Source organism: Eupeodes corollae, chromosome 1, assembly GCF_945859685.1.
Source record: "Eupeodes corollae chromosome 1, idEupCoro1.1, whole genome shotgun sequence".
In the NCBI taxonomy this organism is placed as follows: Eukaryota; Metazoa; Arthropoda; class Insecta; order Diptera; family Syrphidae; genus Eupeodes; species Eupeodes corollae.
The window spans coordinates 191,843,828-191,861,304 of record NC_079147.1 but is presented as its reverse complement, the minus strand read 5'-3'; the positions used below and the strand labels follow the sequence as shown (position 1 = coordinate 191,861,304).

General features: G+C 34.5%; 2 protein-coding genes across 2 annotated transcripts in view; one reads left to right on the top strand and one right to left on the bottom strand.

Annotated features, from left to right (window-relative positions):
* The window catches only part of LOC129942787 (myb-like protein AA), an 89,920-nt gene that overhangs the window by 54,763 nt on the left and 17,680 nt on the right, over nt 1-17,477 (top strand). The window contains exon 2 of the mRNA XM_056051856.1: nt 14,507-15,257. Within this exon, the coding sequence (XP_055907831.1) occupies nt 14,507-15,257 (751 nt within the window). The remainder of the gene's footprint in view (nt 1-14,506; nt 15,258-17,477) is intronic.
* On the bottom strand, nt 2,450-6,072 carry LOC129942788 (uncharacterized). Its single transcript, XM_056051857.1, has 2 exons — nt 5,521-6,072; nt 2,450-3,279 (listed from the first exon to the last, which is right to left on the bottom strand). Exons 1-2 carry the CDS (start codon nt 5,983-5,985, stop codon nt 3,268-3,270), a joined length of 477 nt encoding a protein of 158 aa, XP_055907832.1. The 5' UTR covers nt 5,986-6,072; the 3' UTR covers nt 2,450-3,267.

The following is a 17,477-nucleotide window of genomic DNA, read 5'->3' as shown; positions in this document are numbered from 1 at the left end:
AACCAGGATGACGTAGTCAACTATCCCACCTAGTCAACTATCCCACCTAGTTTTTAAATTCACTGGAATTGCCTGGATTACCACCTCACAAGTTGCAGTTAAAAGTAGGATCAGTTGTCGTCATGCTGCGTAACATTAATAAACCCCGACTATGCAATGGAACAAGACTGGCTGTGAAAAAAGCTGATGAACAACGTCATTGAGGCAACAATCATAAAAGGAATATACGAAAGAGAGGATGTCTTGATCCCGCGTATACCGGATATCCCATTCGATTTTAAACGCTTACAATTTCCAATACGTCTGGACTTTGCGATGACAATAAATAAATCGCAAGGACAGTCCTTAGAAGTTTGCGGAATCAACTTGGAGTTTCTCTGTTTCGCGCATGGACAGTTATAAACAATAAATAAACCGTCTTCTTTGTTTATTTACGTACCACAAAACAAAACAAAAAATATACTTTATGAGAAAGCTTTAAATTGATTAACAAACTGTATCATAACAGTGTGTGTCTGTTAATAAAAAATTAAATCTTATAAATAGCCGGTATTTCAGGAAAACTCTGTTTTTTTTTTTTTAAAGTAAGAAACATGATGTGTCGAAAATAATAATGAAACTTCATGCTTCATTAAAAAAATGTTTTTTTTTATTCAATTATTTATTTATCGATTGAGGCAGTACGAAGTCTACCTGGTCAGCTAGTTCTAGATAATAATCAAGACACTGAAAGTTATATGTTTTTAATGTCGTCTCACAGGTTGGAACCAATAGAAATGAACCAACTCGTATGACAACTGAATCCCAAACGTGCTTAGAACATATGTTTTTAAGATTGAATACCCAGATTGAGCGAATAGTATCTTGTGAGGTGATGGATTGTAAAATAACAAACCATTGTTTGGTAAGTTTAGAACTGAAAGGTCTAAGACCCCAACAAAATTCTAATAAAAATAACATACCCTTTCTAGCCAAAGAAATAATTCATTTTGAACAATTAAATACAGACTTACAGTTTGAGTTTTGGGACGAGGTCTAAAGAGAACCCAATCCATCATAAACTTATGACATTTTCGTTAAAGTCTTGCAAATGCATTTAAGAACTAACAACTACAGTAAAGTCTAGGTTTAATAAAATCCGTAAGCTCAAACGACTTAAGCCATGGAAACGGAAAGTTTACTTATTAAAATAAATAAAAAATGTAAACGATATCCTTATTACCAAAGATTTAAGCAAAAATACATTATACTTAATCAGCAAGTTATTAAGGATTGATTGCGGCATTTATTTTCACTCTGCAGAATGTAAGAAAATTTGCATGTCGACCCACACTCGTAAGAGAAAAACTAGACCAAAAATGTTGTCTGTTCATCTACTTGTTTTAAAAAAGAGTCGGTTGAGAGTTTTAAATATATGGATATTTTAATTGATACAAATTTAAACTGGAAAGCAGACACATCACAATTAAAACAGTACTGATATCTGTTACTCGAAACATTTTTATGTTAAGACCATTTTGCTCAAAATCCTTGTTGGCAACAATATACTACGGACTCGTTTACTCGAAGCTGCAATATGGTATATCTTGTTGCGAAAGCACTTATTGCAATACACTTGAACCTCTTGTTTTGTCTCAAAAGCATATAATAAGAATTATCTGCAAGTAGAACAGATTTATCAGCACATGGCCTTTATTTAAAAATCTTCGTATCTCACCCCTAACACATCTTTATTTTTATAAAGTACTTAACATTTACTTTATGCGTTGTGGTTTTACTTACGCCATTCGATACTCAAATTTGTACAACTTGAGGATAAATGGATAATTTTTAGTTAAAGTTCCAGCTATTAACAAAATCCACTACTCGAATTTTTTCAATGTTATAGCACCTAAACTTTTTAATAAACTGCCTCACAATATTCGAATTTGAAACGAACGGAACCTCTTTTCGAAATATTGCTCTTTACAAAAGAAAGCTCAGAAATCAAAAATTTATTGATAAATGGAGTTTAATAAACTTTGTATTTTTTTTCAATTTTCTTTATGTTTTTAAAATTTTTATAATTATATTCTTCTCTTATAAATTAACATTTTTTATTACATTTGGCCTCTTAGTTTTTTTTTTCTTCTTGACAGTATCCGAGGCATGATGGGCAGTGAGTTGGACTGTCATGCAAGGGGTCTTGGGTTCAATCGCTGCCTGTGCCACCTCAATTTAAAAAAAAAAAAATAATTTTCGCGGGTACTGCATCTTGCGAATAATTGACAAATCCTTCAAGAGTAATTCTTGTCATGAAAATGTTCTTTCTCAAACTAGCCGTTCGGATTCGGCCTAAAATTGTAGGTCCCTCCCATTCCTGACAACACTAAAAATGATTTCTCGATAAAAGGAATTTAAAGAAAACTTTTGTTTTATCTATATATATAGTTCAATATTAAAAGACTAGTTTAAGTATACTGGGTATAGAAGAAAGGTCTTTATTCGATGAAGGTCTAAATCTTACTAACTATAATGACAATAGGTATATACTTAACTAGGTTATATACAGGTTTATATATAGCATCATAGTATAAGTATAAGTATACAACATCTCCCTTTTTAACAATAATAATACTAATTATAACTATTAAATTTAAGTATAACGGTTTTTTAGATAAAAGTTTAAATTATTCAAAATTATTTAATAATATTCAAAAGCAAAATAATGTATTAATTTAAAACTACAAATTGAGTATCTCTTACATGTATTTTTATGTATGGTTGTAACTAAGTTTATCAGGTGGTATTACCTTCCTTCCAAAACGAGTCTTGTATTCTTTTGTTAAAAATTCGTTATTATTTGATTCCGGGTTATTTTTATAACTTGATTGAATGTCATTTTCAGTTGAACCAGGCTTTTTAATATTAGGCGTATTCGAATTCGGATCTATGTTCAAAATATGTTGGCGATTTCGACGACTTACAGTTCCGTCTTCACCTTTAACAATAAAAGATCGTGGTTCTTGACATACCTCCACTACCCTTCCTGGAATCCAAACAGATGTCGGATTCTTCTTATAATAAATGTTTTCACCCGGTTCAATTGGTTTCAAGTCTCGAGCATTTTTATTGTAGTATCTTTGTGTTTTTTGAGTTTTTTGTTGAACTAACTGTTTATATTTGTGGACATTAACTAAAGTTGGTTTTAAAATGTTTGTGGACACAGGAATTTTTGTTCTTAATTTTCTTGACATAAGCAATTCAGACGGAGAAGGTAAAGTGCCTTTAGAAGTTGTTCTGTAATGAAGAAGAGCGACATATGGATCGGTATTAGAATCTTTGCATTTATTTAAAAGTTTTTTAATTGTTTGAATTGATCTTTCGGCTAGGCCGTTAGAACGTGGTAAGTAAGGTGACGATGTCTTATGATCAATATTCCACTCTTCACAGAATTTAATAAACTCTTTCGAGTTGTAAGGTGGACCATTATCGGAAATCATAATAGCTGGCACACCATGTCGTGCAAATATCGACTTCAATTTAGTAATTACAAACTTACTGGAATTTCCGTTATTAAGAAGTTCAATTTCGATATATTTTGAAAAATAATCGACTGCCAATAGATAAAGTTTTTTGTCAAATTCAAAAATATCAGTTCCAATTTTATACCAAGGAATATTAATAAATTCATGTGGGAATAGAGTTTCTTTTTGATTTGAGTTTCTATAGCGCATACAACTTTCGCAATTTGTTACGACATTTGAAATGTCATTCTTTATACAAGGCCAAAACACTATACATTTGGCAAGACTTTTGCAGCGCTGAATACCCATATGACCCTCATGTATGAGTTTTAAAATATCTGGTCGAAGCGAAGTGGGTATTACTATTTGATTATTTTTAAATATAACATCGTCTATGACATGTAAATCATCTTTGATACTAAAATATGGCATTGCCATTTTTTCTATAGACTTTTTGTTTGAAGGCCACCCTGACTGAATATATATTTTGATTTTGGAAAGGATTGGATCATTTAAAGATTCATCCCGAATTTGTTTCAATTTTGAAGAAGACACAGAAAGATTTCTGATCAAAAGATCACAATGCAGAGATAAATCTTTATCGAAATCTGTCAATGTACTTTCAGGTAAAGCTGCTCTGGAAAGAGTGTCCGCCGTGAACATCTCCTTTCCAGGCTTGAAAACGACGGTCAGATCATATGCTTGTAATCTCAACATAAATCTTTGGAGCCTTGCCGGAACTTTATGCAAAGGTTTATTAAAAAGTGGCACAAGTGGCTTGTGATCCGTTTCAACGATCACATTCCTGCCGAAGACATATTGGTGAAACTTGACACAACCAAACAAAATAGCAAAAAGCTCTTTTTCAATTTGAGCGTAATTTTGCTGACTGGCGGTTAAAGTGGCGGAAGCGAAAGCAATTGGACTGTTGTTATGGTATATGACAGCACCTACTGCACCTTTAGATGCATCGACTGAAAGAGTAAGAGGTTTATTTGGGTCGTAAAATGTTAGTATAGGTGCATTCGAAATGATTTCTTTCAATTTAAGAAATTCTTTTTCGTGTACATCGGTCCAATGCCACTGAATTTCTTTTTTTAAAAGCTGACGAAGATTAGAATTTTGAAAAGATAAATGTTTTACAAATGAACCTAAATAATTAACCATTCCCAGAAATCGTTGCAAATCTGCGACAGATTTTGGTCGTGGCATATTGCAAATCGCTTTGATTTTAGAATCATCCGGTTTGATTCCATCTTTATTAAAAATATGACCTATAAATTTTAATTCATTTAAACAAATTTTTGATTTTGACTTGTTAAATTTCAGACCTATTGATCGCGCTCGCTCTAATACTCTATTTAAAATTTCGTTGTGTTTATTCAAAGTGTCCGCAAAAATTAAGAAATCATCAATAAAAATCATCACACCCTCTATATCAGAAAAACTTTTGACCATTTGAGCATGAAAAATTTCGGGTGCGCATTTTATGCCGTATGACATTCTATATCTCCCGAACGGCGTTATAAAAGTGCATGCCTTCGATGATTCCTCATCAAGTGGAATAATCCAAAAACCGGAATTGGCGTCAAGCGACGTAAAATATTTTGCTCCACTCAGTTTAGCTTTGAAATCATCTAAGCTGGGGAACTGGAAATGCGACCGAAGAATCGCCTTGTTAAGATTTCTGGGATCGAGACAATTGAACAATTGAACTAACCCAATCAGTTGGCTCATCGACCCTGACTATGACATTCAATTTCGTCATTCTTAAAAGCTCTTCTTTAAGGGAATCTAATAAACTAAATGGAATTTTTCGCGGACAGTCTATCACTGGAATTACGGCGGGATTGATTTGTAAATGACACTCATTTTTTAGTAAACCTAACCCTTGAAACACATCACTGAATTTAGAAAATATTTTAGAATAAATAGAATCATTACTTAATTTAGAAATATAATCTTTTGAATCAAAATTAGTATTACAAGAATTTAAATTTTTAATTTCATCTACCTTTTTGATTAAATTAAGTTTAATAGACGACTGAAGACCAATAATAGCTTGACACTTTAAATTCAGCACGTAAAAAAGAATTTTGTAGTGATGACCTCTGTGTTGACAATTTAAGTTGCAATACCCAATGACTGGAAGAACTTCTCTGCTGAATGTCATGATTTTTGTGGATGACTTCATTACTTTAACTCCACTGCAAATTTTTTCGAACAGCTGCTTTGAAATTATATTTGCTTGTGCACCTGTGTCTATTTGACATTGCACAGATGTACCGTTGATGTGAATAGGCACTATCCATCGATCTACTTGCTCTGATGACGACGAAACTGCATAAGCTTGTTGTATGTGCACCATCCCAATAAATAACTGGGCTGTGTCGTCCGAAAGCTCATCATAATCAGAAGAGACGTCGACATTTCTTATGTATGCTTTTTTGTTTTTGCACATTTTAGCGAAATGGTTCATTCTTTTACAGTTGTTGCACCTCACTCCCAGAGCTGGGCATTTACTTCTATGTATTTCTCCGCACTTGTAGCAGCGCTTTTCATATGCCGATGAACTCTTTTGTTTATTGTTATGTACTTGATGGCTTGGTACATATGATGACGATCGGCTGTTGTGTGAAGAGTGTATATTATTTTTGTTGGAGAGCGACGAAGCCGAATTATTATTGTGATGGTGATTTTGTGACTTTGACGTTGAACGGTGAATAGCGGCGATAACGTTGTTGCTGTTGTTGCTACTTGCTAGCTGCAACTGTTGAGCTTGCCCTTTTGTTGCTTCCATCGTTTTTGCAATGTCGATGGCTCTGTCGAATTTTATGCCACCTTCATTTAATAATCTTTCTTTGATGCTTGAAAAATTATTATTTAACCCACATACGAAAATATCACGGAGTAAATCCTCCCTTAGATCTTTAAAATCACATGTCAGACTCAGATTTTTTAAGACTGTGATATATTCGTCGATTGACTCACCATCTTTTTGTGACCTTGTGAAGAATTTATGACGCTCCATGACGATGTTGACTTTGGGAAGAAAGTAGGCTTCCAGTTTCTCAATTAATTTGTCATACTTCACGACGTCTAGGTTCTCGTTGAAGGAATTGAAGATTTCCAAAGAATCTGGCCCCATGTAGTGAAGTAGTAGTGCGACTTTTCGTTTATCGCCTTGGTCCTCCAGATTAGATGCTCGAAGAAAAATTTTAAATTGGTTTAGCCAATTCTTCCACGTGGATGGTAGATTCGTGGATTTAAGGTTGAGTGGTGAAATGGATGCCGTAATATTATTCACAATTGCATACATGTTTGCGGTTGGTTTTGGCGGGTCGGTCATTTTTTTTTTTTTTTTTTTTTTTTTAATTTTATGTTACAGATCGACAAAGAAAATACATTATCTAATTGAATTAAATATTAACACATCTGACACCATGTTTTATCTATATATATAGTTCAATATTAAAAGACTAGTTTAAGTATACTGGGTATAGAAGAAAGGTCTTTATTCGATGAAGGTCTAAATCTTACTAACTATAATGACAATAGGTATATACTTAACTAGGTTATATACAGGTTTATATATAGCATCATAGTATAAGTATAAGTATACAACAACTTTAGACCTTAAGTCCTTATGCAAAATAACGCAGTGTTTGCTACATGTCTAACTCCGAAAATCGACAAGAAGTAGACAAACTTTGTCAACACTACATCCTATCTATGCAATGTTCACAGTTATTCTTGAGCGTCGTTCAGGTTTATGATTTCTCACATCACTATCTTTTCCCAAAACCTTTGATTTTTCCACCAGTTTTACTTCAAGTGTTTCAGTTTTTTAACTAACTGCAAGACTGTCGGACATTTTGACAATAAATTTTAACAACTTCAAGTTCAATTGTGTATCGTTCTATATTTTGATAGTTTAGTTTGTTCTTGTCAAATGTGAAAAAATTAAAGAATTAAATGTGACAGCTGCGAAAATTGCGTTGTATTCAAAATTGTAGCTCCCACTAGGCTTGCCAAAGTGATTTTTTAAAAGTAAAATAAAGAGTCATGGACTTATACATTGCCAATTTAATGATTTCATCATTGGTGTGTCAAGTTTTGACTTTCCGTCTAAAATTTCAAGTAAAATTAGACTATGAGAACTTTCTTGTTAAATGTTTCCTTACCTTTGCATATTATATTCTTGGAAACTCCTTAAAAAGTTCTCCATATGTAAAATATTATCCAAAATGTCTAATTTATATGTTTTTTGGGGATTTTTTGATGAAGTTTGTAATCCCTTACTGTGTAAATTTATTTTGCCAAAAAGTAAGTTTCATTGACTATTAACTACGAGTTGCAAGCTTTTATTGCCAAACGGCAACTTATAAACTTTATGTTGCCTGCCGTATTTTACTCGTTTTCTGTTACAAATGTTGCGAATTCAAATGATTGAAGGAAATTTCTCGCTTTCCTGCACATACTCGTATATGTACGTGCATATAATTTGTTAAGGGAATAACACATTCATCAGGAGATCCTTGCTTTCCCAATTACCAGACCATACCAAAACCAAGCAGACATTATGAGCTATAGGATGAGGAAACATCCCAGCCACACATGGTGTAACTAATGTAGGGTTACTCCTTTTTTTTGGTATCGGGTCGGGGCCGGGATTTCTTCGTATGTCACGTCGGTCGTATGTATTCTATTTTTGGCGCTGTTCCCGGTTTTTGTTCTTATTCTAGGAGGGAATAAATGTTATTTTAAGCAACTGCAAAAGCATTTCGCACAATAGTATTTTCAACTCTACTCAAACTCGTAGGTAGCTACTTTACCACATTGTGTCACACTAAGTTTACAATAAACATCCTGGCACTGTCAGTACTGCGAAACGAAGCATCTAGATCTTCTTCGCTATATGGAAATACCATCAGTGAAATAGTTTGGTTTTGTTATACATACATATACAAAATTGAAAGGGATCAACCCGCACAATTCAAGAGAAAATAAAAAGGATACACAAAATAAAACATCCTTGTCGTTGCATATGCAATGAATGTCAGTGTTTTATAATATACATATTTCCTACGGTGTAAAGAGCATACACTACACCATCATGTCATTCAGGACGACGAAAACAACGACGACGACGATGAGGAAAAGGAATAAAATGTAACAAAACTTCGTGGTGTGTGTGATGTGTTAATAGAAATGGGAATTGTCAGGAGTTTAATGGAGCTCAATAAAGCATACGTAATGCAACACACAGTACACAGCTTTGTGTGATATGCTTTTGAAACATTTGAATTTTTTTTATGTTTTTAGTAGGAAACAAAAATGTTAGAAAGTTTTGATAAAATTCAAACCATATAATCTTTTAAGTTAAAAATATAAAATTAAGGAAAGAAATAAAAGTTTAAATAGGAAAATTGAATTTGATTTTTAATTCGAGTCAATTTTTTCGGTTAGTTTTTTTGTATAACTAACGGGCACTCAAGGGGTTATTAATACCATTAAAAATACTATACATGTTTAAAGGTTTAACAAAGTGCAAACTTTAGGAAAATAGGGAAGGATTAAAGAGAAGATACCGATGCACATTAGTCTTAAAGTTTGAATATCAAAATGATAGGAAAAAACAGAGGTGGGTAAAGTATCCACATTCTCGATGTGCGGTTAAAAAAGGAATCTCTATGCTTGATAATATGTCCGAAATTGACCTTAAGGTTAAACTGATGTTCATTCTTTGAAGTATGAGTATTACGGCTGAATTGTTTGAGGGGGGAATGCAACTGGCTAGTTCGACAGAACACTGTTTATAAAAATATCAGTAGAACAACAAAAGGCATGAAACATTGCGGCGGTGTTCGAGTGACGTAATTGTTTCCGTTATAGATCTATCGCCTATCATTTTCAAAGCTCTTTTTGGATCTTGTCTAAAATACTTGAACTTGTTTTAGGGACACCTGACCAAATATGGAAGTTATATTCAGGTTTTGGATGAATGAAGACTTTGTAAGAAAAATTCCTTGCACTGTCGAAGAAATCCTAAGCACCTAAAAGCATTTTTGGCAATATCGAATTAGTGATCATTCCAAAGGAGGTGATCTGTGATACGAATACCGAGTACTGAAAGTTGACTAGTTTTCTGGATGCAAGTGCCGCTGATGGATAGCGGCATCGGATGGGTTACGCTTTTACGACAGAAGACAGCATTAAATTTTCAAAGCATTAAATTTTAGACGGTTTTTGATTCAGAATGTAATTAGCTTATCATACGTTTCCGTTAGTAGTACACATCCGAAGGACAAGGATGTGAATTTAGAAACAATATGAAAAGCTGAGGGTATTGTCATAAGCAAAACCAGTTTAATGGATTAGAAGTGGCAGACTAAAGATCATTTATAAATTTGAGGAAGAGATTCGAAGTCAAAACGGAGCCCTGGGGGACACCAGCATTTATTTTATGAATCTGAGACTTGAAAACATCCAATAGAACTTTTTTCTAATCTAACGGAAAAGCGATTCGTCAATATCAAAAGCACGCATTTTTGATAAGAGAGTGCAATAATCTTACTTTCTCCAAAACGATGAAAAAGATTTGTTCCGTTGTTTGGTGAGGAAAGCCATGAGATCACCAGTGGACCTATTGCTACAAAAGCCATACTCTCGGTTATTAAGAATCTTCCGTTCTTCAAGACATTTCTTAAGCAGATCATTAATTAGCGCTTCCATGGCTTTGGAAAGAAGGGATGTAAGTGCTATTGGACAATAGATGATTTTACTTTTTTAGGGACAGGCTGTACAAATGCTGTGTTCCATCCGCTCGGAAAGAGACAGATAAAAAAGCTTACGCAAAGATTTTGCCAGCGTTGAAGAACAACTCTTCAGAACAATAGGGGGAATACTATGCGGTCCAGCTGATTTGTGTATGTCAGTATTCTTCAGTTTTTTTTGAATTGAAGCTCAAGAGGATTTAGACGTTCCTGTGAAAGCATGTTTCCCTAACGTTAAACGGAAAATGGCTTACTTTAAATGAAAAAAGATATAAGTTTCGAATTTTTTCAAAAACACAAAATTTTTAATAGATGATTTTATTGCTATTTTGTTTTAAGCAACACTGGTTTTGAAAACTTAACAACGCTTCTTATTGTGAGTCACTATTTCTTAAGTCTCTGAACTCCCTTAAAACAAACAACAATTGGGCCTCTGATTACGAGTGAAGCCTTTCAAACTATAGCTGGTTCAAGAAATCAAGCTAGACGATCTTACACAACGTTGAATTTTTGAAGAATGGGCTCTTGAAAAGTTGGCCGAAGATGCACTTTTTTATCGAAAAATTGTGTTCAGCGACGAAGCTCATTTGGATATGGGTATGTACGTGAACAAACGAAACTGCCATATTTGCAAGAAAAACAACAAGAGCTACCAATGCATCAAGAAAAGGTCACGGTTAAGTAATATAATAGGCTGTGTTTTTAAAAAAAATGATTCGAATCGCAACGTTACTGTGGATGCTGAGAATTTCGGTGCGATGATCACAATTTTTTTTTTGCGCAAAATGGAAAAATTTGGCATGCATGGTATGTGGATTCATTCAAAAAGACGGAGCAGTGTGTTTCAGAAATCAGGCGGACAAAAATCATTTTACTGACTCATAGATATTTAGTTTTTCGACATTTTGTAGTTTAGAATTTAATAATAATTGAAGCATTAGGATCGGGGTTTTTCTTTTAAACTCAGTTTGAAAACATACAATTTTGAGCTCCAATTTTGACAAAACGGAAATTCAGTGATTTTGAAGCAAAAAAACAAACATTTTTCAAAAAAGATTATTTTTATTTTTGAAGTCCCTAGTCCTTCTTCATATCATACTTTACTTGAAACCATTAAGTAACGAGTTAACCATTTTGCGGTTTCAAAAGTATAGGGCTGGAATTCGACATCAGTCAAACAAAGTTGTTAAAATATTTTTCTTTATCACAGAACGCATAACACCACGATTTTTCGAATAAAATTTTCTTTCCCACGTGGCACACAAGAGCCACACTAGAGCGAATATGGTTTTATTGTAAGAGACATTTCCTGGTCGCGTAATTTCTCGTCGTGGCGATATCAACTGGCCACCAAGATCATGCGATTTGACACCACTGGACTTTTTTTATGGGGCTACGCAAAAGGCCGTATTGAAATCAAGGCTTGCAACAACTTGCGTTGTGGTCATTGAAATGATATAGTATTTCACACATTATGTCAATTTTCAAAATTTATAATAAAAAAGAAATATAATGAAAAAAAATATTTTATATGGGTTTTATTTACGTTTACTTTTAAAACCGCAAAATGGATAGCCCTGTACTATACAAAAACAATTACCTACTAATAACCTTTAAATGCACCCAATTGGTGACTTAAGACCCATATGCAATGCAAAGAATATGTATGTATTACTTTATGTGGAAAGAAAGTCTGTTAGTCTGCTTACCCTCAAAAGTGGGCGTGGTACATACATCGAATTTTTATTTTTGTGTGTATATTTTGAACGCCAACTTTTATCGTTTACTTAGCCCAGAAATCAATTATGATTTTGAAAAAGGCACTAAAAAAAGAGGGCGCAGAGAAAAATGTGTATAGAAGAATTTTATAAATCTACGTGAAGGACAACTTTTTTAAAGAATATACCCCTTATTTTTTTAGGTGAACCTAAACATGTTTAAAGATTTCATTCAAATCGGTTGGCTGGTTTAAATTTTAAAGAATTATGCCCCCCTCTGAACCACTGTACATCGGCACATGCACACAGGACGCTAATCAATGGACCAATTGAGAGATGAATTTGGGACCGTTCAATTGGCCACCTAGAACGTCTAATCTAACTGGCCGAAATGTTTGAAATAAAATTAAAAAAATTAGATTTAGCGGATGGGCCATTATTAAGCCTTAGCTGCTGCCGATGTTTGCATAAGTAAATGTTTAAAAATTGAATTATACCAACCGTGCTATTGATTTAAATGAGAATTTTATAGATTTGTCTGAATCTAAGGAGCTTTTCTAGCACAAAAATTTTATGCCAGGAGTTCCAAGTTTACAGGGATGTTTAAAATCCCTTTTTTTCGAATCCAAACTTAAATTTTAACAATTTGCTCAACTTTCAAAAATACCCGTTTTCAACATTATTTTTGTCTCCAACTAACTTCTCATTTTATATTGAACTATTTAATGAGTTAAAGACACTTTCTTATTTTGCACATTATTGTTATAGAGTATACTGATATAAATAATAAAATAATTTATGAAACTTGTCAACTTAAAGATGCTGGTTTTCCAGTTAACTTAACTTACAATAACCTTTCATTAGATAAACTGTTGATATTTGTAAAGCTTTCGCAACCTATTTCCGTAAGTCATTTATTAAAAGACTTGAAGTAGTTAATGAAGTATTCTGTTTTGAGAAAAGGGGTATATCTTTATCCCTTTTCTCAAAACAGCTGTAGTCATATTCTTGTGCTAAAAAGTAGGGTTCTTGATCTTCAGTCCATGATGAACGTTGACTGCTCAGAGGGTCCCAATAGTATTCCCTCGATTGTATTAAATAAGTGTAGAAATACTTTAGTTGAACATTTGATTTAATATTTTAAACTATTCTCAGAAACAGAAATATTGTCTGATTTCCGAAAGAAGATATTTCTTACACCAATATTCGAGAAAGGTGCTAAGACAGAAATTACAAACTGCAAGCCGATTGCAAAACTTTTTCGAAATCATAAACGAATTATTTGCTTGTGAGAGTGTAGCATTTTTGTAACAATCTCATTTGCGAATAGCAACTCATGTGCTCGTGAGAAAAAGATCAACAGCTGCAAATCTTCTCACATTCTCAAAAAAGTCCTGACATAATTAAATTGACGCAAAAACTGAAGCCGCTTGACAACCAGAAGCGTCGTATGTTCGTAAATTGGGCTTAGTATCAACTTGAAAATGATTCGGATTTTCATAGAAAAATCATTTTCAGCGATGAGGCTCATTTCTGGCTGAATGGCTTCAATCCTACGGATACTACTATAAGTCATCATTGCATCCCGAAAGAATTATGGTTTGGTTTGTACTTCTTCAGTGATGATCAAGACCGGCACGTTACTGTGAATGGGGATCGCTACTGTTCAATACCGAAATATTTTTGGCCGCAATTGGATGATATAGACTTAATAGGACGACGCCGCGGCGCACAATCAATTTATGGGAAACTAAGTTTGGGAAACGTGTTATCTCACGAAATGGTTCAGTCGCTTGGCCGCCCGGTCGTGTTGTTTAACGTCTTTAGACTATTTCCTGTTGGGCTACGTCAAGTCTATGGTCAATGTCAACAATCTAGCAACGATTGATTAACTTCGCACGAACATTGAACGTAAAATTGCAGCAGTATAGTCCGATTTATGCTCGAAAATTGTCGAAATTGGGTTCAGCGTCTGGATTTTTGAGCGTGCCGTGGTGGCCAAACAAAAAAAAACGATTTCCATTCATAATGGCATCGAACGTACTTTCAAATGAATAAAGAATTTCATAGATATCCAAAACCGTTTTTGTTTTATTTAAAAAAAACTTTTCTAGGGCTCTTATTGAAAAACCCGAAACATGTCTATATTAACTTTTCTTAAGGTACTTTGGAAACGGCCAAAATAACAACATATGAACTTCTGAATGTTTTTCAAACAAATACTTTTAGCTATTAATCTCAAAAAGAAGTTCGCTAGGATTGCGGAATTTCTTTCATCATAAATCAACTTTCTAGTAATAAAGAACCTATTTGAAACAATTTAATTTTAATTTTTTGCTTCCTGTGGGTCCTATCTATCAACTTATGACGAAAGTCCTGTCTACCTACCTTTTCTACCAACTCCAAACCATAAGTACATTATGTATCCTTGGAAATTCAGTTTTCATAAAATTGTGGAAAGAAAAAATACATTTTCATCAAATTATATATTTTATTCTATTTTCAGACGTCCTGGAAACCGTAATCGATTTGGACAGCAACGCCCTAACAATTACCCTCGACCATCCCAACAGGTAAAAGAAAACAATGAAAACGACGAAGAAGAATCAACTGGAAGTAGTCTCATGGGTTTCTTTCAAAAAGCCAAAACATTTTATGATATTTTCCAAGCAATGAATTCGGCATGGAAAACAGTCGAACAACACTATCGTAAAACATCATCAGGCAAAGGCGTATTCCCCGAAGATTACAAATACCTGAACCAATCTACACAAACTGCTCCCAATACGGCAAACCAATCTGTAAACAACAAAACAAACAAGATGAACACTAAAAGACTAAGAACTACCAGAGTACCAATTATTGTACCCACGTCAAAGGAACATGACCATAAACAACAACAACAACAAAGAGAAGATGATGATGAACAACAAGAGCAACAGCAACAGGATACGTGGCAGGAAAAGGAAGAATACCGTTCACGTCGTTCATGGTTGAAAGAGACTGTTAATGACAGCAAGGAGTCAACATACAACATGGAGGAAGATAATTCCGACTTCCAAATTACTGAATCAGATTCGGGAACAGATTCATCCTCCGCATCTACATCAACATCCTCATTCACATCCACGCCAACATCCTCTTCGTCATCATCGACCGCAATTGCGGAAGGACGCTACATTAAGGGTGACCCCCTTAAAGGTTACTATGATTTTGTAATAACCGAGGGTTCCTATAAATTCTGGGCCGTATTTCAGGTAAGATACTGATTTTCAGCTTCCACTTAATATTCCCAAACTCCCGAACATACCTATACACCTACGAACTTGTTGTAATCCGCTTGCATATAAATGAAGAACCTCTGTGTATGCAAAATAGTTCAAACAACACATGCAGATGAGGTTTATTTGTATACACCAAGTCACGAATCCTCTTTCCTCTTATATAAACACACCAAGCCCACCTCCAACCCCAACCTTCAACTATAACACAAAACAGACAAAATCCTCTTGCACATTTGATGGCAATTGGTGGGGTTCCGTGTCGAATTTGAATTCAGATCCTGGTCATAGTCCTGTTCGTGGTCCAGGTCGCTGGCGCTTTTGATGCTGATGACAACAACGACGATGGAGTTCGATCCTGTCCAATGGCATCTAATGAATAATTCCGTGAAATATTGAAAAGCCAATTGGCTTGCCGGGGCTTTTTGAAGCTACACTCGTATATTCTGACTGCGGGGGTATTTTGGTGCACCGAAGAGTTAATGTCCAGAAATCGTTACTAGACTACCTTTATCCTGCCAAAAGCACATATATGTAGTATAGAATCAATATAAAACGAATAATAGAAAAAGATATATGAACAAATATTGGGGAAAGAGAGAGAGAGAGAGGAAGAATTGTTAAAAAGCAATATAAACAAACCTAGACATGTTGGCAAATATAGAAATTGTTGGTTAAGGATAATGTGTCCTGGATTCGGGGTTTCGACCAACAAATGTATAGGAAAGAGTTAACTATAATTATTTCCGGATTGCCATCCATTGGAATGAATGTTTATGAAGTTGTTTTGCATAATTTTGTTTTGACGGAAATAAGTTTTGAAAATGAAAGGACCACCATCAGAAACTTGATCAATTTGATAGAATTTAAATGTTATTAAGGATTACCTGGTATCAGAACCCTATACAGAAGTTTTTAAGTGCTCGAAAAAGTCGAGTATGAATGCATGAAAAAATATAAAAAAAATCCATTCGATTTGGTTGTATTCAACGTCTTTAATATCGCTCGACAAATGATCTTGATTTATTCTCTTGGTTACTATTAAGCTAGTTTTGAAATCTGTCGTTTTTGCAGATGAATTGTATGTACAATTTGAAAAAAGACTTATACACCTTCATTCTTTAACTAAGGTTAGTTTCACTGTATTCAAAAAGTTTAAAGACATTCATCTTATTTAGTTAACATATAGGACTTGTTCTTCTTACCTGGGAACACTTGGCACACAGGTGCGAATCTCGAGGTTGTCGTTAAGGAAGATATTCCTAGCAGACCTAGAGCTCGCATTTGGATTCCAATCGAACCTGCTGGTATCGAGGACATTCTCGAGATGTTAAAAGTTTGTAACCCATTCATTCCGACGCATGACTGGAAGATAGCCAAGCTAGAAGAAGAAAAGGGTCTTAATAGGAGTGCCAATGTGATACTTAATAAAGAATCCTTGGCTGCTCTATCCTTGACCAATGGCTCTATAAACTATGGCTTCAAATCCATTAAAATTCGAATTTATAAAAAAGATGAGGTTAACGCGGATAGCGGGCCTCCAAACACAACTGAAGGTGAACTCGCGGTTGGTGAGCCTGGGCCGTCATCTTCTTCCCTAACAGAGGGTGACAACGCACCCATGCCCTCTCTAATCACGACTTCACCGTCTAAAAAAGTAGTAGACAGTCCATCCTTAATGGAGACTGAGAACGACCTAAACATGATCATTCTGAGCGAGAACGAACTCTTGGGTTCATCCTCAGACTCAGAGGATCAGAACAAAACCGTGGTGCAGGTTGATCTGCCTAATTGTAGCAAAAATGCTGCTGGGAAGACATTGTCCTGATTCAAGGGCCATGGATTGTGGGATCCGTTGTTCGAGAACTCAGGACTCTTGGGTACTACATACTGTGTGTGACAGATAAAGGTGAACCTACATCTTGAATACTAGTGAAACGTAGCATTAATGTATTTTTTCTCCATTATTTCAGTGACAAAGATACCACCGTAGCTAGGCTGGAAGATATAAAATTCCATTTGTCAACCCTCCCTATATAAAGGGGATCCAATTAAAATTTTCAGACGAAGCTAAATACCTGGGTCTTGTCTTAGATAAACAACTAAATTGGAAACGCAACGTACAGGAAAGAGTCCAAATAGCTACTGTAGCTCTCTTTTCTTACAAAAAAGCTATTGGTAATAAATTGGGCTCAC